This window comes from Euprymna scolopes, chromosome 31, assembly GCF_053919585.1.
Source record: "Euprymna scolopes isolate OS-2025 chromosome 31, ASM5391958v1, whole genome shotgun sequence".
NCBI lineage: Eukaryota > Metazoa > Mollusca > Cephalopoda > Sepiida > Sepiolidae > Euprymna > Euprymna scolopes.
In genome coordinates, this window is record NC_136512.1 from 41,345,798 (window position 1) to 41,367,439 (window position 21,642).

The window sequence follows — 21,642 nt, forward strand, 5'->3', positions numbered from 1 at the left end:
CCCTCTTTCATTCTGGTCCATTTTTGTAACTTCCTTCCATGTTTTCCTTGGCCTTTCCCTTTCGACTAAACCTGATACCTTAACTGTTCTTCATTTACTTACCTAATAACTCAGTCTACTCTTTTGCACACATTTCCCTATACTGTCTAAAATGTATCTTATCCTTCTTCTCGTTCTGTCCGAATTGTTGTATCTCACATTGGAGATTACTAACCACGATGTCCACAGTATCACAAATGCATTCTGATTCATTCTTACAAATATTACAGAATTGTTGAGAATATGACATTATTAAAAGAAAGAATGACAAAATCTATCCAATTCAAATTAATCAATTTTTATTGACAGCTTAAAACAATTTTAAATAAAACATGAAAGTTTAAGGAATCCAAAAACGTTCTGGGATAAAAAAAAAAAAATAAATAAAAAAAAAGATGTTTATCTGTAAAGAAAAATAAGATACACAGTTTGACAACATGTGGTTGTGTCGCAGTGTCAGTGGGAATAGACATGAAGGTATATGTGTGTGTGTGTGTGTGTGTGTGTGTGTGTGTGTGTGTGCGTGTGTGTGTGTGTGTGTGTTAACATACCTTTGTTTTGTTAGCAAAAGAGCGTCTGTTCATTTTGGCTGGTATCATGTGTTTTTACATGTTTGTATGAACTGTGCACTTGTGTTTGTTTAGCAGCGTGTATGTATATGCTGGTGTTGTGTTTAGTCATCTGTGAAAGTGTCTTGTTCAGCTTTCAAAGCATTTCACCCCGGTACTAGAATTAGCTTTTAAAGACATATCCTTGTGCATTCAGTATGGAAAAAATGCTGAAACGAAAAGAAAGAAATATGTGCAGTTGGATTTTTATAGTATGTGCAGATTTTCAGAGTGAATATTCTTGCATCTGTAATTGATACAAAGAATGGCCGATTAGAAAGATTTTGTTCAATCAAAGGTAAATATGTAATAATTACATTCACGGCATGGCTACTTCCAATACAGTTGCATATTTTAAAAAAAATGACAATTAGATAATTTTATTTGTCCTTTTTAATTGAAAAATAATATTAATTAATAAATATATAATAAAAAGATTAAATTATTACGATTGGCTTATAATTTATTCATGTAATTATACAATAAGAAATGGCATGAACAAAATATTAGTAAAGGTTATTTTCTTAGTTATTTTGTTAGACATACAATTCAAAGTTTTGTTTTGCAGCACAAAAATTCATACTATTTTATGTTCGCTTTTAAGCTTTAATTCAAGCCAGAAATTACTTTCTTTCCGTCAATTTAAACGTTTAAACGCTTAAAAATTAACGTAAATAGTAACACGAGTTTTACTATTAAAATAGAACAATAATAATAATAATAATAATGAACATATTTTTGAAAAATGGGATATAATCTTTGTTAAAAGCAGACGTCTAATAACAAGTGAGTTCACAAGGGGGGGGGGAGAATTACCTCGCTTGAATATGGAACTCTCTAATGTTCTAATTCTGTACCGGCAAAATAGAACGGCCATTTTTATAGTCGGAGATCATTCGTAGTGACTCTCTCTCTCCACGTTATATAATCTGTCGCCATCCATTAGGACACATCCGAAAAGTTTGTACAAAAATTATCCAAGATGTCCATTGGTGTCCCTATTAAGGTATTACACGAGGCCGAGGGCCACACGGTTACATGTGAAACGACTACAGGCGAGGTTTATCGAGGGAAACTGGTCGAAGCTGAAGACAACATGAATTGCCAGATGTCTAACATTAACGTTACCTACAGAGACGGACGCGTAGCCACGCTGGAAAATGTTTTTATCCGTGGAAGCAAAATTCGATTCCTTATTCTTCCGGATATGTTGAAGAATGCCCCAATGTTTAAGAAAGTCCAAGGCAAGGGCGGCACGAGTGGCGGAGCCGGGCGAGGAAAATCGGCTATTTTACGAGCTCAAGGTAACTTCCAAACAAATGGTTTCGTTTTTTAATTTTATTTATTTAAAATACTTAAATATTTAATATACGAGTGTGTTTTTTATCATGATTTAAAATAATTCTCTAAAAATAAACCAAAATGTTTTTATAACTCTTTGTTTACTTATTTCGTTTGAAAGCGGAAGTACCGGCTTTTAAAACGCGAAGGAAATAAACTCCACGTGTAAACGAAAGTTTTTAAACGTTTTATTTGTGCTAAAATTTAAAATGTTTTGGTTTTATTCTTACTATTTCCGGTTGCTCCTTTATTTTTAATTGATTTTTACGGTATCTTGTTAAGTTGTTACAGAATAGGTAAAAGGCCCTCTCTCCATGTTAAGAACCCTTTTCTAAATATTATTATGGTAAAAAAAATTGGTAAAACTATACAAACACCGTGACAGCGAATTAACCCTAACCCTAACCCTAATCCTAACCCTAACCCTAACGCTGTCACGGTGTTTGTATAATAATACCAAAAAATTAACATGGTGAGGGGCAAATAATGTTTTCTGACTTTCATACTTGAGAGATTTTTCTGGATTCTTACAAATTTCAGAACCTTTTCAGAATTCTCAGAGTGTGAACATTGAAATTTTTTTTTTTTCATTGAAAATTGCTTTGGTCTCCAATATTGGCGCTCTGATACACCGAATTACTGTTTTTAGCATGCCGCCCGGCATTGCCTGGTCGTAAAATACGCTTAAATATGATATTTTGATTAATGCAGATTTCGTATTTATCATATTATATTAGACTCGATATATAGTAATTATTTAAAAAGCTTTTTGGGGGTTTGTATTACTGTACACATAGATTCGAAAAAGTTGTCAAAAAAACAAATATATAACAAATAAATGTTATCAAAGGCAAGATAAGTTACTTTTCTGCCAAACTGGATATATTTTTTGTGTTTTTATTCAATGTAACATTTATTCAGCTCGAAAAACATACAGTGTTTACCGATAATTCAAGATGGCGTCTCTCACACCCTCTTTAACACCGTAAGTATGGAAAAAAGTGTTATAAATAAAAAAAACTATACAAAATACTATTAAAAACCCGCCGAGTATATATCAACCTATGTCACGGTAACATATATTGAGCGCGTTTTTAACAGTATTTTATCCGGTTTATTATTCATAACATCTTTTCCTACACTTACCGTGTTAAAGAGAGAATAAGACGCCATCTTGAATGTTCCAATGTTGAAAGTTAACACATGAACAGATAGCTATTACGTTACACATGCATATTTGTAATGTCGTCGTCGTTCGACCATCACTTGGCAAATTCCTTTTTTTTTTTTTTTTTTTTTAATTTTCACAATTTTGCACCGATTTTCCCCGGCTAAAACCCAAATATAAAGTTTGTCGGTAATCGTGAAGAAAGAGAGAGCCTGTTTCCTCCGTTTGACTATAGGTGGCGTTACTGTCTGTCCACCCAGTTACGGAAGCACAAAATGTATATAATGGCACCCTTGTAATAAAAAAATGTTTTCTTTTTGCAAACATTTAAGTATTATTTTTTATTTTATTTATTTTATTTTTTTTTCCAAACATTTACGTTTTGTTGCTGGTTTATTTTCAAACATTTACTTTTTTTTTTTTGCAGGCATAAACTAAATATTTTTAAAATATTTTTCAGGTTTGTATTACTGTACACATAGATTCGAAAAAGTTGTCAAAAAACAAATATATAACAAATACATGTTATCAAAGGCAACCTAACTGGATATGTTTTCAGTGTTTTTATTTAATGTAACATGTTTATTTAGCTCGAAAAGCATACTGTTTACCGATGTATTGGAAAATTCATAATGGCACCTGACTCTCTCTTTAACACTGTAAATTTGGGAAAAGGTGCTATAAATATAAAACTAGGCACAATACTGTTAGAAACTCACTCAATATATGTTACCGTGACATAGGTTGACATATATTCGGTGGGTTTTTAATAGTATTTTGTCTAGTTTATTATTTATAACACCTTTTCCCAAACTTACTGTGTTAAAGAGAAAGTCGGGCGCCATTTTGAATTTTGCAATACATCGGTAAAACAACACTGTTTTTCGAGCTGAATAAACATGTTACATTGAATAAAAACACGAAAAATATATCCAGTTTCGAAGAAAAGTAAGTTATCTTACCTTTGATAACATTTATTTGTTATATATTTGTTTTTTGTCAACTTTTTCGAATCTAAGTGTACAGTAATACAAACCCTATTTTTCTTTTTGAAAAGTTTGCTTATGCATTTATTGTACCGCACTATTTTTTTTATAGTAGTTTCAAGTAAGATTCAGGTTTTACAATATCCTTTTTCAAATCTATGTATATAAAAGCGAAAATGTGTGTTCGCTTTTTCTGTATGTCTAAAAAAGGCTTTTTTCAGAGAAGCGGTCGGTCGCTTAACAACTTTTTATATCACATGTAAATCGTAATATCTCAGAGTTAACAATGGAGCTCGCCTGTCTATTTAATTTGCTCGACTTCGGGAAGATAAATATTCAACAGTTTTCGCTCGCCGCATGTGGGTTAGGCCTTTTCCTATAATAAAAGCGACACTGATTGTTTAGGTATTTTTCCGGTCTCGATCACCGGAAATGTCCGAAAGCACAATGTGGGGGGGGGGGAGCATTCCCGCACTAAATGAAATGCTACCCCGCAGTCAAAAATTGACTTCATTAAGTCATTAAAACGTGCACCACTGCACCTGCTAATTAAAGTAATTAAATGTGTTTCCGTTAGCATCTTGTGGTGGCCCAATGGTTAACATCGCACTCTTTTTTCACACTTTAATTTCCTACTTTGCCTCAACGCCGTTGAGGCTCAACGGTTCGGGTTCGATCCTCATACTTACCTACCAAAACATTTTTATTATTTTTAAACCCCCCCCCCCCCCCCCGGGAGTTTTGATTTACCCAAAACCACACACACCTCAAAACACCTGGGCAACGCCGGGTACCCCTCGCTAGTATATATATATATATATATATATATATATATAAATACTCGTGAAAAAGGTAAAATAAGTGCAGAAAAATTAAGAAAAAGGGGGGGGGGTCCATAAAGAAAAGAAAAAAACGTTGATTTTTTTTTTTTTTTTTTTTTTTTTTATTATAAGAGCGTAAAAAATACAAATACTCGCGGAAAAACGGTTGTACCCATAAATATGTTTAAAAGAAAAATATAGCAAAAATATTTAGTTTATGCTTGCAAAAACAAAAAAAAAAAAAACCGTAAATGTTTGAAAATAAACCAGCAACAAAACGTAAATGTTTGGAAAAATAAAACGTAAATATGTTTTGAAAAAAAAAAAAAAAAATGTTTAAAATTAAAATATAACAAAAACATTTTTATTTCAAGGGTACCATTATATACATTTTGTGCTTCTGTAACTGGGTGGACAGACAGTAACGCCACCTATATTCAAACGGAGGAAACAGGCTCTCTTTCTTCATGATTACCAGTTTGTCTATGTATATATTGACAGGCAGAAGGCCTGGCAATGGAATCACCATTTCCTTAGATCTGGCCAATGAATACATGGGATACTTTGAGGAAATTGTGTTAGGATCAACACCACTAAAGCCAACAATGTGGTTATGATATGTGGATAGCACATCCATATTTCGGCCTACTAGGAAGATGTTCAAATATTACTAGATCATGTGAATTCTATCCGTCAACCTAATAAGTTCACGATGGAAAAAGAACATAAATTATCATTCCTAGATATGCTGATAACCTGCACTAATTAGAGGTTTTTGTCATCTGTGTACCAAAAGCCAACTTTCACCAGACAGTCTCTAAACTTCAACTCTCACCATCCATATAATGTAAATAAAGGAATAGTCCGTTGCCTATAACACAGAGCAAAAGTGATGTGTAGTAACAGCAATGCATATCAAGAGATGAACAATTTAAGAAAAACCTTCCCCCATCAGTTCCAAGAAATCTGGATCAGACACCACCCGAAAACTCACCAGTTTGTATACCAAGGGCTTGTCGGAAATATGTAATCCATATGACATCAGGACAGGGCGGACGTTGTCGAGAGTACACCCCCCCCCCCCCACCTATTTAAAAAAAAATTTTAATACTTTTTTCCATGTTAATATCATCGATTACAGACTTAAGTTTCAGATTATAAAAAAAGAAAAAAAAGAATTTCGTAACTTTTCACGTGGGGGTTCGGGTTTCAATCATAACGTTGTACTAAATTGAATACGAAATTTGTGACCACAATGAAAAGAAGAAATGGCAACTCTCTCTGTGACCAGAAGGTAGGGGTTAAAAAAGGAAGATTTCTTTACACCCCCTTCTTCCCTCCTTCCTCTCTCCTCTATGTATCTACCCCCTCTCTCTTTCTCATTTATGTATGTATCTATCATTGTGGTCACAAATTTTGTGTTCAGTTTAGTACGTTATAATTGAAAACTGAACCTCCACGTGAAAAGTTATGAAATTTTTTGTTTTCCATTTTTTTTTTTTATAATCTATAACTTAAGTCTGTAATCGATGATATTAACAGATATTTAAAAAAAAAAAAGTGGAATTTTGGTGTGGGGGGCACTCTCAACAACGTTTGCCCAGGGCCGTATTCAGAAGCGATTCAACTCTTAGAAACAGCTTGTGCTAGTCAAGCCCCCTACAAAAAAAAATAATGACTAAGAACTGTGTATATAAAATCCTGTGTGAATGTGGAAAACTATACAAAGGTGTTGTCTACTAGAAGTACGGTGAGAAGAACATCAAAAAACTAATATTCTGGGAGATTGAAAAGTCTAGTACGGTTGATCATATCTGTAAGGAAAAGGGAAATCATGTACCCTTATGGGACAAAGTAAAAATTATAGACACAGAACAGTGGAGAGTAAGACAACTCCATGAAGCAAATTAGACCTAATGTATAATTTAGCACGATATGGGAACCATTAATTATAAGTAATAGATAATATACAGTAATAAATAAGCAATTATATTATATGGTAATATATAGTAATAATAATTAGTAATAAATAATGATGTTTACAACTAGAAATAAAATAGGTTTAGAACACCAGTACTGTCCACAAGGGCCTTTTTTTTTCTTTTCTTTTTTTTTTTTTTACACGGTGGTCACCATTTATTAAGGCCCGGAAGCCACTCGGGGATAAGGGTTATTGCAAGTACAGTACGTTAGTGTAGAGATTTAATGAAGTGTTTACTTAAGGGGGCGGTTCATCAGGAATTTGTTTACATTGGACTTGAAGACATCCAGGTTGTAGTCAGGTGGGAAGCAAGCAGACGGAACAGAGTTCCACAGGCGTGTAGTTCTAAGAAAGCTTTGTTCATGGTATCTACATTTCGATTTAGGCAAAGATAAAGAGTGGGGAAAATTTGACAGTGGATTCAGCTAAACGGGTGTTTTTTGTAAAAGATTGGCGGGGGAGGACCAGAGATTGGAGTTCAGATGAGCACCTGCCATGGAAATAATGATAAAACAAGGATAGGCTCGCAACGTCTCTTCTGTGGGAGAGAGGTTGCAGGGAAGAGAAAAGGGCATCTCCCACTAAGCCACGAAGTCTATTTTGTACTCTGTCAAGGCAGGATAGGCTATTTTTAGCAGCTCCTGCCCAGATATGGCAGCAGTATTCCATCCTTGGACGTACTTGGCTTTTATATAGATAGAGAATTGCATCAGTAGTGAGATATCTTCTGGAGCAGTAGAAGGATCCCACCATCTTTCCAGCGACCTTGGCAACAGACTTGATGTACGTGTTCCATTTCAGATCAGGAGTAAAGGACAAACCCAGAAGCTTGTCAAAACATGGGGCTTCTCCTAGACGAGAGCCATCCATTTCAATTGATGCCAGATGGGGATCAGAGCATTGATGATGTAAAGATAGTTTGGTTTTAGATGCAGCCACGTCTTCCTCCACTGAACCACGCGCTCAAGATCAGAAGAGAGAGAATCAGAGAGAACTTTGTCATTTACAGCCTTTGATGTGTTGCTGTAGCATAGATGTCAACAAATGATTTCAGTATGTGTTTAGGGAGATCATTGATGTAGATCAGGAAGAGAGTTGGGCCCAGTATTGACCCTTCAGGGACTCCAGCATTAATACTGCAGGCCTCTGATTTTTGTCCATCGACGCATCAAATCATTTCAATGACTCAGTGGTTAAAATACTTGGAAAAAATCAATTGTAAGAGTTATCTTTTTGAAGATAAAGCTTCAATCTTCAGTGTGGGTGACCAAAAAATACGATTGCAAATTACTTACAACCTCTATCCAGTCATGGCTAATGGAACAAGAGCATGCTACTCCCGTGAAGTAAACAAAGGATTCTGTTCGATTCCAGAGTTTGACAAGATACACTTGAAGAAGGTCGGAAGTTACATCAATTGAAACGTGAAAATGACATTCTCTGTAATGAGAACAGTAGTTCGAAGAATCCAAATAATGCGATTAAGAAATGGGAAAATTTCAACTAACGTCTACTTTAAATAGGTATGGAAGCAGAGTTTAAAACTATCAATTTGGAGATAATTTCTAGCTAAAAATGAAGTTTAACAATCAAAACTGAGTAGTTTTGTTTTTTTATATTCTTTGAAGTTTTTTTCAATAAGCCCTTCATGTATGGTATACAAACTAGTGAGTTTTCGGTCCAGATTTCTTGGAGCTGATTTTTACTTCTAATTCCAAACCATAATATAAAACCATTTTACAGTAAAAGTGTATGTAAATCGAATGCCGAACCAGTAATGATTCATGCATGTAAATTTCTGTGTATCTATTTCAAAAAAGCACCCAAAATATGGTGCTAATTCCGAATATCTTTTGCAGGCGTAAGCAGTTGTACAGAGAATGCCAAAGCAGTTCCAATTTTTACTTTGTCTAAAGACAGATGATACAAATAAAAAAGGCAGACGACGATTTCCCAATTAGAGATCTTGCATATTATTTTTTTCATTTGTCTTAAATAATATTTTTGTTGTATTATTTCTTTAATATTTAAAGATCAATCTTGCACACAAACGTGTTATCTCTAACTTTGTAACTCCACTGCATTTCTTGTGTAGGGTACACCAGGGTAAAATGAGCTACTTTTTGGCGTGTTCTTTTTTTGGTCTTTATTTACTTCACATGCATAAATGTAGAATGTGCTCAGTGTAGCAAATGAATTATCAGCATTTGGTCAAATAATGCATTATATTACTAAAATGTACCATGTTTTAGTAAGTACTTTACATATCTTGAAAAAAGTTTTTACAGTAGTGGAGGATATTTCAAGAATTTAAAAATCACTAAGAATTTTTTCATTGACAAATGTATATTAAAGTTTTTACCCTTACATTTTTCCCCCCAGTAAACATTTTAAAGATCAGTATCACTTTGTAATACACAAATAACACATACTCATCACAAATGTCACATATCAACCAACTTCTATTTATAAGTCTCAAATGCGAAATTAAAAATTAACGAATACAGTTTCGACACAGCCACATCGGGAATATTCCAAAACAACCAAAAATCTGCATTAGCGGAGATTTAGTTGGGAATGAAAATTATGTAACTAAAGTTATATACCACTCTCCTGTTAGATTCAATTGATATGCGGGTTGGCCGACTCCATCTCCGTCATTTTACTCTAAGAAAAATCTTGTTTCCCATTATTAAATTTCAAAAGATCTTCGCAGTTATACTTCAATGGCTTCTCACTTCAAGAATGTTATACACTACAATTCTCAAGTGTTTGTTTTGTTACCTCTCGCTGCAAGAACTCCAACACCAGGATCAGACAGTGAGATTGAAAAGTCAGCGCCCCTTACGTGGGACACTGTGACCTGCAAACAGTTCCTGGGTATCCCCATTGGCATTCCCCGATGAGGGCACCTCAGGCGATTAGCAATAAACTAACCCCTTCCCAAAGGGTGGACCTCCTGTAGGTGTATCGGAAATTTGGAGGAATTTTTGACACCCCTAACAGAAAACTGCGAATAAAATAAAAAAAAACTCGTAATTTCTCTTTTTAAAGTAGGTTGTTTATTTTCTGTATGGAATATACTTCCAAAATAAACTATTAAAGTTGTTTAAAAAAATAATAGAAATATTTTTTTATTTTTTAAAAAAGTGTTTACAAAATGCTGGCACACCTTCATGCATGCATTTTTTTTATGTAATCAATTGAATTTTGCAAGTTAAATATTTTTCAATTTTTAAACTTTAAAAATCTATCAAAATTTTTCTATTGGTTCAATTTTTACGATATTTTCAGGGTCAATGTGAAATTTTATGCTCTTCCAATAAACCCAATATATTTTAGACAAACTTTTTTTGTTGTTTTTTTTTTTAAATTCACCTCTCCCCCTCCCCATTTTGAAATGTCTATTAAAATTTTAATAATAAAAATTCATAGATCAGCAAAAAGTTTTAAGTGCATGCGTTACCATTCGTGTTTCTTTCTTCGTCGGTGCAGAGAGAATAATACAGTTTCAGTGGCTAATACATAATGGGAACATCAAATTAGGAAAAGCAAAATTGGGAAAAATTGCCGATAGTGCAGAAGGATAGGCCATACAAAGTCCGCATCAAACAGTGTCAAATAAAAATTATTTAATTTTTCTAAAAAAGAAAAAAAAAATTTTCATAAATTAGTGTATTTTAAGTATAATGCAAGTTTTTTTTTTTATCTGGCCCTTTTCTACAGACTTTGAGTTTCCAATTCGTTTGCATCAATAATTAATGTTTGCAAGTATCACAAAAAATGTTCTCAATTGCTTTATCATAAAATCATTAAAAGAACTCCGAGTATTTCTGAGTTGAATATGAACTTTCATATGCAAACTGTTTATAAAACAAATGGATCTACAAACTAATCGACAACAAATTCTTTTTAAGGTTTTCACTGAAATCTTTAGACTCAAGTGAATTTTGGAATTAATGAAAGACAGTGCTTCCTTATTTTTATGAAAATCATCCCAGAAAAAGGTATGAAGATGCTATAAGGTGCTAAAAAGAATGAAGGATTATTTATGCAAAAACAGATGTCTATTAACCTTATTTTTTGGCAGACCAGCACTATAGATAGAAGGAAAACAGCTAGCTTGCATGTCTTGGAAAGAAGCTAATGGAGTAGGAAAATGTTTTATAACAATGTACCTGAAGAGTGAATTGATGAACTCTAATGAGCTGGTGGAACTAAGGAAGCAGGAAATAAATGAGGCCGTTCTGAAGAGTACATGTCATAATAGTACTTGAAGAAGAAACCAAGATTATAAACATCATGTCTTTGAGGAGAAATGGTGGAGTCAACCAAATTATAGATATGCTTCTGAACCTTTAATTAAGGACCCTCAAATTATGCAGAGAAAATGAAAACGGTATTTGATAAAAGGTCTTAATAGTACATTTGTAGATATAAGAATAATCTCGGGTAAGAAAATGTTTGAAGCGATCGAACATTTTTCGAGAATCAGAAAGAGCAATGGATCTGGTGTATGAACTCCAAGAAAGATTTAATGAGAATGGTCGATCAAGAAGTTGCAACCATTTTTGTTACTCAAGAGCAGAGCCATCAATGGAAATCTCAGATAGAAATAGGTCATACTTACGATGTACAGGCATGAGTTGATTCTTAACATGATTAAACGAAACAAGCCATTTCCAGAGTTCGTACAGGCTTGAAAAGTTCTTTAATTTGCACTGTTGCCTTGAAAAGGCTTTATTTCTATTATTACCTTGAAAATATGGAAAATGTTTAGAAAATCATATTCTTTATGTCTAGTAAAAATAAAATTGAAATAGATGCTATTAAATTATTTTAATAATAAAAATACCATTAAAATGTTTTAAATATTAAAAATCGAAATACATTGATCTGAAATTGCATTGTATTGTGGATATAAGAGTTGTGTCCCTTTATCATGAAACTACTTGATGTGTTTCATATACAGTGGTACCTCTTAACCCAACCATTATTCGTTTCAGGTGTTTGTTCGAACACCGAAATGTTTGACAACCAAAACGATATTTCCCCTTTAAATTAACTGAAATAGAATTAATTGGTTCCAGAGTTTAAAAGTCCCTTTTTATTTTTAAACTTTGAGTATTTTATAAATTTAGCTATATCACTAGCTTTAATAGAATCTTTATCCTTTAAACATAGTTCTTATAGTTGGTTTTGCCATTTCATATTCCTTTGCAAGAGCCAAGACGTGTTCCTTTTTCAAATTTATTTCAGTTCATTTTTAAATTTGATTGCCGTTCGCACAATTTTCCGTTTTGCACTCGTTTTACTGCTTTTATTTCTCTTTCTTTTTATCCAATGGTAAAAGAATGTCCATTTCTTCTTTATTGTTCAAATAATCGGTGTAGTGTCATGTACAAACTTTAGAAATAGTTGTTTCTTTTTTTTTTGTTTTGTTTTTTCACACAGTTATTTACTGTCGTCTCTAGATAACGTCTGCTTCGTTTGTCATCTTGACATCTACTGACCTTTTTTCTTTTAATTTTTGGACACTTCAAGGTCCATTGTCATCCCATACAAAAAAAAACGAGTCAACCAATCAAAATGCATGGTTCTAGTGCTACATTGATATGCTTAAAATAACTCTGACACCGTCTAGACTGTCAAAGGAGTTGTGATGGTGCTGTTCTAAATATAACTCTCACTGCAAAGTTCAGATTCATTGTCAGAGTGAGGTTGGGTTGTCACACTACACTTCAAAAGTATCACGACCAGCATGAATTACAACATTTGGTTAAGAAACGCTGCTGCTTATTTACATTCAAAGTGAAGCTGGCGGTTTGAACTCCAAAATTTTTTTAACTACTGAGGCAAAAAAACCTTAAACTTTTTGTTTGAATACTGAGTTGTTTGACCACCGAAACATTTGAAAACCGAGGTATCACTGTAATAACATCACATAATATTGTGATAAAGGGGCATAACTCTTGTGTCCACAATATCGGAAACTCAAAATTTAAAGTAAAATGAGCGCAGGGGGATGTAGTAGAGAAACCGACAAACAGAAAACAGGTGAAAAAATTTAAACATACAATGAATAAATGTTAACATGAGCAATAAAAATTGCTTTTATACCTGGTTCATTTTTTTTGCTTTTAAGTAGTTTTTAATGCTCTTAGTTCTCAAATATTCAGTTTTTATGAGCGGATTTGAAATATGGCGATCATGATATATTATGACAGATGATGGAGATAACATATTTGTTGAATTAGCATGTGCAATAACATTGCGAGCCATCCCTTCTATACTTGTGATAAATTGTATAACAGCTGTGTCTGAGCATGTTATATGGCAGTTGAATGTTGGGCATTCTCTCACTTGACTGCAGTGCAATAACGGATCCATGATGAGTTGAATCTGCAATTTGATCAAACCCAACACACAGGGCTCTACATTGTGAGTGAAACAGTCGCATTTGCAAGTGATTTTTCAAAGTGACGACTAGAAATAATGAAACACTTGTCTTTTGGTGATTACATTTCTTTCACTAACAATCTTCCAAAGCTACCTACTGAGTGAAAAATATCTTTTCAACTTTTTTTTTTTTTTTTTTTAAATAAAACAGTTAAATTATTTAAACAAAAGTTTACTAGAACAATATACTTTTTTTTTTTTTAATAAAAACTGTTTTAAAAAAACATCTGAAGGAATTAGAATGTTTATACGTTCACGTATCAACATAAAATTTGTTGTATATTTAGAATTACACTTATTTAAAAAATCACAGAAAAATATCTATAATGTACATACTCATCACAGAACGAAGATGTCATTCGTATGGGTTTGGCTAGTAAACGAAAATATTTAGTTGTCAAAGGTCAACTAAAGATAAATTTGTCCATAGAGCCCTGAACATCAGCTCAAAAGATTTGTTGAAGCACTAAATTTACCCAACGTATAGGTTATCCTTAGGACGAATCAGTTTTGTTAGTGTGGTCATGTGGAACATTCGTCCTTCTGAGTAAATCGCTGTAAATCATGTGTATCCAAAATCACTTTTTTTTTATCAAGATAACTTGTTGCCTCCTTTGTTGAAAAACAGTTCTTGACCGATTGAGAAATAGATACTTAATGATTTTATTTGTTTTGAATTTTGTATGAGGTTTTGATGGTCTTACATCATATACCTGTTTAAAGTAACAGTAAATGCAATTATGTATCAACTCTGACAAAAGCTCAAATAAGCAGTTTGGCTCAAAAAAGTATTCTTTATCTAATACTAGCATTTCAGCCCGGTGTTGTCCGGGTGTTTGGATGTGTATGTTGAGCAAAAACAAAAACAAAAAAGTGGTAGTAGGAAGGCAAGCTCGAACCCATACCGCAAAGGAGGAAAAGAACTGGGTAAAACCTAACGTTTATGCTGTTAGGACCACCGCCAAACCGGAAGCGACATTTTTTTAAATTAAGGCTAGACGATCTAAAGGAGAGGATAACTTTCAAAAATATCGGCAAAAAAAGTGACTCTTCCCCCCCCCCCTCTGTAGAAAAGTGCCTAGTTGAAGAGGAAAATATTAATGTTTTTAGCCAATTTTTCGATATTTGTCGTATGAAAGGTCAAACTTTACAATGATACTAATCTTGGTAAAATCCGTCGCCTCCATTGAAAGTTTAAGGCAGACATGCAAACATACATTTATATATTGGTAACTAAAAATTTTCTACCCAAACTGATGAAAAAGCTTGCTCTATCTCTGAATACCCTTTATGTAAAATTTCAAATATTTAGACCAGAAATTGTCTGAGTAATTTGGAAGAGACCGCAGAGGTCAATTTTTTTTTTTTTTTTTTTAACTTTGACCCCTATCATGACCCCTTAAAATTTATTATTTTGGGCTCAAATCAAGTTATGAAGTTAGATCCATGTCCAAGGAACCTATATCTAAAATTTCAAGTGCGTAGATCCAAAATTGTCGGAGGAGTTTAGTAGAGTTCTTAAAGGTCAAATCGTTGAACTTTGACCCCTTAATCGCCAAATTTCTGGCCAAAAACTGATCACATCGATTTCCCCAAATCTCAGTACCCTGTATATCAAACTTCAAGTCTGTAGACTAAAAATTGACAGTTATTGCATAGGGAAATGTACACACGCACACACACACACACGTTCACTTTTATAGATATATAGATTATGTTTAGATTTACCAAATAGTTAATGAAAAAACTTTCAATATAAAAGTTAAATACATACTATTTGAAGTAGAAAATAAATTTAATATATAAAAGGCTATATGTCTGTCTCCATATTTTCAAACTCTATCTCTTCTGAGACTAAGTCGCAGAGCGGCGCTAGGGGCCTCAAATGATTGGATTTTTTATGGACCGTTCTTCTATGGGTTTTTAGCCGGTCAAAATAGTTTTAAGGGGTCAAAAATGGGTCAAAATTGAAAAAAATCATACATTTTGTACATTCACCTTAGTTTATTTTTAATCAGTTCATATGCGTGTCATGTTTGTACGATGGTAACATCACCAGCTTTGAATGTTACAGTTTTGCTTTCGGTTTCAATTCTAGCTGATGGCACCCAAATACTTTTTTTTTTTTTACTGTTGAAATCTCAACTCTTTAATAATATATACAAAATCTGGACAAATTAAAATATCATATTAAGCGTATTTTAACATTCGTCACTTCCGCTTTGGCGATGGGCGAAAGAGCAGGCCGTCACTTTTTTTCACGTTCTTTTACACCGTCACTGTACAGGGTTCGAGCCTGCCTTCCTAGTACAACTTTATTTTTATTGTTTTGCTAAACACACATCCAAACACCTTGGCAACGCCGGGCACTCATATAATATATATATATATATATATATATAAGTGGTTTTTGTTTTGATTTTTTAAACGATAGTAATGTTTATGTCTCCGCCTCGGAGAACCAGTGTTTTTCTTAGAAAGTCGCCCATTTTTTATTTGGATGTATTATTTATTTATTATTTTTAAAAACAGTAATCTACGGACATGCGTGTTTCGGAGCCCTACTCCTCTTCAGCGTAGCTTGACTGTTGGTAGGATTCGAACCTTAGGCCTTATGTATTTCAGTCCAGCTCCCTAATTTACTGCTTCGTTTTTTATCGTTCATCTTTTTTTGTGTGTATATATATATATATATATATATATATATATATATATATATATAAAACGTATGCCTTGTTTGATACTGTCTTGTATTTTAATGCTCTTTCTAACAAATGCTGACTTCCGTTCTCTATTTCAAGAACTTCCTCTATAATCATACCTTCTAATTACTTATGATTATAAAGCATCTCTCATTATCTCCTATCATTTTCTTCTTGTTTCTCGATATCAACTGTGCATTGTATCATACGACCCGTGTATTGAACTCATACTCCATAACTTACTAAATTTCTATGCATAAATATATATTATATTTTTTGTATATCCTTTTGATATATATATATATATATATATATATATATATATGGTAAGGTGATTGATAATTTATAAATCAAAATTAAAAATCCGTTTCATTAGGAGCACAACAAAGGTAATAAATTGTACGATCGTTTCAGAAACTGTTTTTTATTGTGACAGACATTGAGTCAAGCACAATAATTTTAGCATATAGTTTATGAAAACAGTCTCCTCATCAGCAAAATAATGTTAAAGCCGTGCCCCCCCAACCATCCTCCCCTGCTAGTATTTGATATACAATTATTTTTAATGTAATTTAAGAAAATGTTTTGAAATAAAATCATAGCATAATTAATTCAGTAACCAGACAATAATAGATACATGCAGGATTGTAAATCAAAATGTATTTACAACAAAAACAGAAAAATGCCATTAAAAAAAAAAAAAAATGAACAAGTTGATGTACAAGTATATGCGTATGCAGACCAGTTTATCAAGATTATCTTGAATGCATTTCTGGTGACAATTGCGTTTGAAGGACATTTTAAGATCTTGGATCTTTCATTTATGATGTATGAGATGATAGACGAATATCTGCCATCCGGTTGGATGTCCCATCCTCAGCTAAAACAAAATTAAAAAAAAAAAACATGAGTTGAAAGATTATGTTCTTAGGAAATCTGTTCTATGGAACAGTGACACAGACAAATTATAAGCTGAATCAGTTTATGTATGACCGTAGCGACTTTAGTATTGAACTGAGTTAAAAATCATCAAGTGGTAGGTGGCATTGTCTGGTAGAAATAATTGGCTTTGCTGGTCAAGTGTGCAGCTATTTACCTCGCCACGAAAATGTTGAACGGTAGAAATTGAAAAGTCAGCACATAGATGTGTCTGTTCATTTTGGTTCTCAAAAAATGCTGGAGCGGCATCGTTGTCATTCCCTGGTAGGGATGTCTTGGGTTATTTGCAATAAACTACCCTCTTCTCAAAGAGAGACTCAAAACCTGGGCAGATGGACCTCTTAGAACTATACAGACAAACGCATGGTCATCACCTACTCAAAAGCGACTCTGCCAGACTGTTGTGAAACTTCAAGATGATACCAAAGAAAATCCTATTGCAGTTGTGCCAGCGAGGTAAAGGTTTAAGTAGGTTCAACGCATAAACTGTTCTTCTAAGTGAGCATGGAAAGTTCCTTCACCATGTGTGTGTGACCGAGAGTTAGACATGTTTGAAATGAAGAATGTCTTCAAATGAGCTGCAAGCTTAAACTGCATACACCAATACAATACAAAAATGAAGAAATACATCAATGAACAGATTAATAAGGGATTTACAGTGACAAATTTATTTGCAACAACGATACATTCAAGACATGATTTAACACAACACGATTTCTTTTAAATAGAATTCATTTACAATATTCATTAAGGATCCATTTATATACTGCACTTTCTTTGTTTGTTTTTTAAAGAATTAAAACTATAGTCAAGGATTTTGCTTTATTTGATATGAACCCATAAAATCCCTTTAACTATAGATAATAATTTTAAATAACCCTCAAATTGGTTACGATATGAAACCGGCAAACAAAACTATGAATGTTCTGTGGTCCAGTATGGTATTATGGACTGTCCCATGCCAGAATCACTAGAAAATGTTTAATTAGGAAATAGGCAACACAAAAAATGATGGGGAAATAGATGATAGGCAAGTGACATGAATTGTGTTGCACAGACAAATGACACCATGACGATTAACTTTTGGGTGGCTGGAGGGTGATGAAGAGGGTGAGCTTAGAAAAAGATCACATTTAGGAAGTAGATGTGTTTAGGAGAATGAACAGATGAGTTAGTGTTGGTCAAGGAGACAAAGTAGATCCGTTCCAGGAGTGAGACAAGTTAGATTGAGATGAGTGATTCGTAGAGGATGATCTTAATTCTTAGCTGATATTCTGGAGATGGCAGGCAAAGAAAGATGGATGGCAACAATGCACAACTCCACATTAAACAGGTTTATATGATATCTGTGTTTGTGTTGAATGCGATTGGTAAACTAGTAGTTGCTCTCTTGGCGATTGTCAGTTTGCATGGCCAGACAAATCCATGGTGTATGTGTTTTGGAGGTTGACGATCATGAGTGTGACGTAATTATACATTGGCAGTTCTTCATTGGTTACATATCAAATATTTGTGTTTTTATTTTAATGCATAAAATGTGTGTTACAAACATACTATTTGAATAGTTTTAAGTTCAATATCCTGATATAACTTGTTTTAATATTTTTTTTCATTGCATCACTACTTATCACTATGCACTTGGATTTACGATTTCTAAATTCTATTTAACATTGCTGCAATTCAGAAAAGGATGACTTGTCCGCTATTAACGTAATTATTTGTAATGCTTACTTTTCTATAAATTGTTATCTTATAATTGTAATCATGTATGTTCTTTTGATTTTAATACCAAAAGGAAAGAATTGCAATTTTGTTCGTTACTAATCTCTTTTACGAACATTTTAATTAAATTTCACACTGCAAGCAGTTAGCTGCTCCCTTTTATTGCAGAATGACCTTCTACTCTGTTTATGAGAGAGAGTAGAAGGAAAAATTGATTCGTTCTTTCTATATTGATTTTATTTTAACTTTTTTTTTTTTTTTTTTTTTTCAGCTGCTCGAGGACGAGGTCGTGGTGGGCGTGGCAATGTATTCCAAAGACGAAAGTAATTATTTACCAGTTCTAAAATAACAAGACATTCACACATTGAACTTCAACTTTTTTTTGTACTTTTCATTCCTTTTAAAGATCATTACTAATTATTTTTATCTTAAAAAAAAAAAAAATACATTGTTCATAGTAAAAAATAAAAAAAAAAAATTTTTTCCAGACATTTTTCTAAACTTATATTTTTGTTTTTATTTCTTTGGTCATAAATGAAAATTATTGTGAAAGCTTAAAAAAAAATGTTAAGTTTGATTTTTTTTTTATATTTATAATCTCCTATGAAAACCTGTCATTTGAAATATTTTTACTATAAAATTTGTGGGAGTACTTGCATTTGTTTCGGCATTCACCTTGAAGCAGTTGGGTCGACTCCAAAGAATTTACAACATCCCAAATTAATGCTGACCAGGAACGACAGTCCACTTCAGTAGCAGTTACAGGTATCAGCTTGTCATGATTCCAGTAGCAAATCTTTTGGAGGCAAGGATTCAGGATCAGCTTAATATTCTGTTTCACTATTCTGAGCCAGGTTTTTCGCTGACTTCCACGTCTTCCCCAACTCTGAAGAGAGGCTGGTTCAATGAGCTTTCCAGAAAAAAATGGGATGCACTGGATTGGAACAAAAGTTGTCTCGGTCTAGTAGGATTTTTCATTCTCTGACCGAGAACAGAAAAGATAGTGTAGTATCATAACAGATACTACGCTTTGATTTTAACTAAAAGTGCAACTCTGAACAAGTCTCAACCTTCATGTAATGTTTACTACTTGTTAATTTTTATTCAATCACTCAAATTCTACAGAATTTTTTTTTTTTTTTTTTTTTTTAATGAAGGTCACCACTTATCAAGGCCTGGAAGCCACTTGGGGATAAGGGTTATTGCATGTACAGTAATCAGTGGGATAGTATCGTAGTAATCGTTAGTGTTGGAGATTTGATAAAGTGTCTTACTTAAGAGGGCGGTTCATCAAGAATTTGTTATCTTTAACGAAATGACAATTGCATATATCATGATTTTTGTTATTCAAGAAAATATATGGTTATTTTTAGTTTAAAATCTTCATTTATTTTTTGTGTGAAGAGGGTGATGGGCCTATCGTGTATTAGAGCATTTGTCTCTGTTTTTGTTCAGAATTAAAAATAAATAAATTTAAAAAATCTGTATAATGTACATACCCATGACGAAACAAAAATATATTCTAAAGAATTACGTAAATTGATCAAGTAGTTTTAATGTTTAAATAAGAAAATCAAATTTTATGAGTGTTTGAAAAACGGCTGTATTTTATGCCATTTTGAAAACAATCTTTTAAAAAAAAAAAAAGATAACTCAACATAATTCAAACTTGCAAGATTTATGTTGTAATGCCCACAAATTCCTATCAACAACTTAAAAATGATTTTCTTTTAAAATTACTTCATTAATTTAAAAATGATTTTCTTTATAAAGTTACTTCATTAATTTAAAAATGATTTTCTTTATAAAATTACTTCATTAATTTAAAAATGATTTTCTTTATAAAGTTACTTCATTAATTTAAAAATGATTTTCTTTATAAAATTACTTCATTAATTTAAAAATGATTTTCTTTATAAAATTACTTCATTAATTTAAAAATGATTTTCTTTATAAAATTACTTCATTAATTTAAAAATGATTTTCTTTATAAAATTACTTCATTAATTTAAAAATGATTTTCTTTTTAAAATTACTTCATTAATTTAAAAATGATTTTCTTTATAAAGTTACTTCATTAATTTATGCACTCGAAAAAGGATGAATTATTTGAAAATAGTAACTTTGATATTTAAAAAAAAAATCCAAATCAACAGAATATTGTAAATGAGTGTTCACTTTTTAAAAATCAGTATATAAATCATATTTTTTTATTAAAAAAAAAAAAGAAAAAAATAGTCAGTATATTCTATTTTATGTTAAAACAAATTGTTGCTAATAAGTATAAATTTAAAATGAAACGCTTTATTTCTTAGCTTTGTTTAAAAATGAAAGTACACATAATTAACTTATCAATTTTACAAATATGTGATTTTGTTTAAAATATCAATTTAATGAATCAGAATTAATTGATTTCTTTTTAACTCCAATTTGTAATCCATGTCCACAGTTTATTGCATAAAATTTATAATGAAAATCTTTCTTTGAAGATTGTAATGCTGTGTATGGAGCAGCCAAACCCGCTGCCAACATTGCCCTGCTTTTTATTAAAACGAACCAAGAGCTCTTTTAGTATCCTTAAGTGCAATTGTCTGGATCTCTTTTGTACTTGGTCCACCAGGAATATTAGTCAGGTAGAATTTCAGGTTCTTCTTCATAAGCCCTGTGGCACCTACTTGCTTGTATGTTTTATTTAATGTCTTATGTTGTATCGGATATTTTCAAAGTAAACGGAAGTAGGATGCTTCGTTTGAACAATTCTTTGTTCATCCACTGAAATGGAAAATGAAACAAGGGAAATAATTAGTCTTACAGTTATTTCCCTTGCATTATCTTCATTTTTTTTTTTTTTTTTTTTTTTTTTTTTTAACATTTTA

The 21,642-nt window shown here is 32.4% G+C and overlaps 1 protein-coding gene across 1 annotated transcript; it reads left to right on the forward strand.

Moving 5' to 3' along the window:
• The first annotated feature begins 1,484 nt into the window (after nucleotides 1-1,484).
• Nucleotides 1,485-19,271, forward strand: LOC145255704 (small nuclear ribonucleoprotein Sm D3-like). Its single transcript, XM_080114292.1, has 2 exons — nucleotides 1,485-1,951; nucleotides 19,038-19,271. The coding sequence occupies exons 1-2, from the start codon at nucleotides 1,630-1,632 to the stop codon at nucleotides 19,091-19,093; spliced, it is 378 nt and encodes a 125-aa protein (XP_079970418.1). The 5' UTR covers nucleotides 1,485-1,629; the 3' UTR covers nucleotides 19,094-19,271.
• The last annotated feature ends 2,371 nt before the right edge of the window (nucleotides 19,272-21,642 follow it).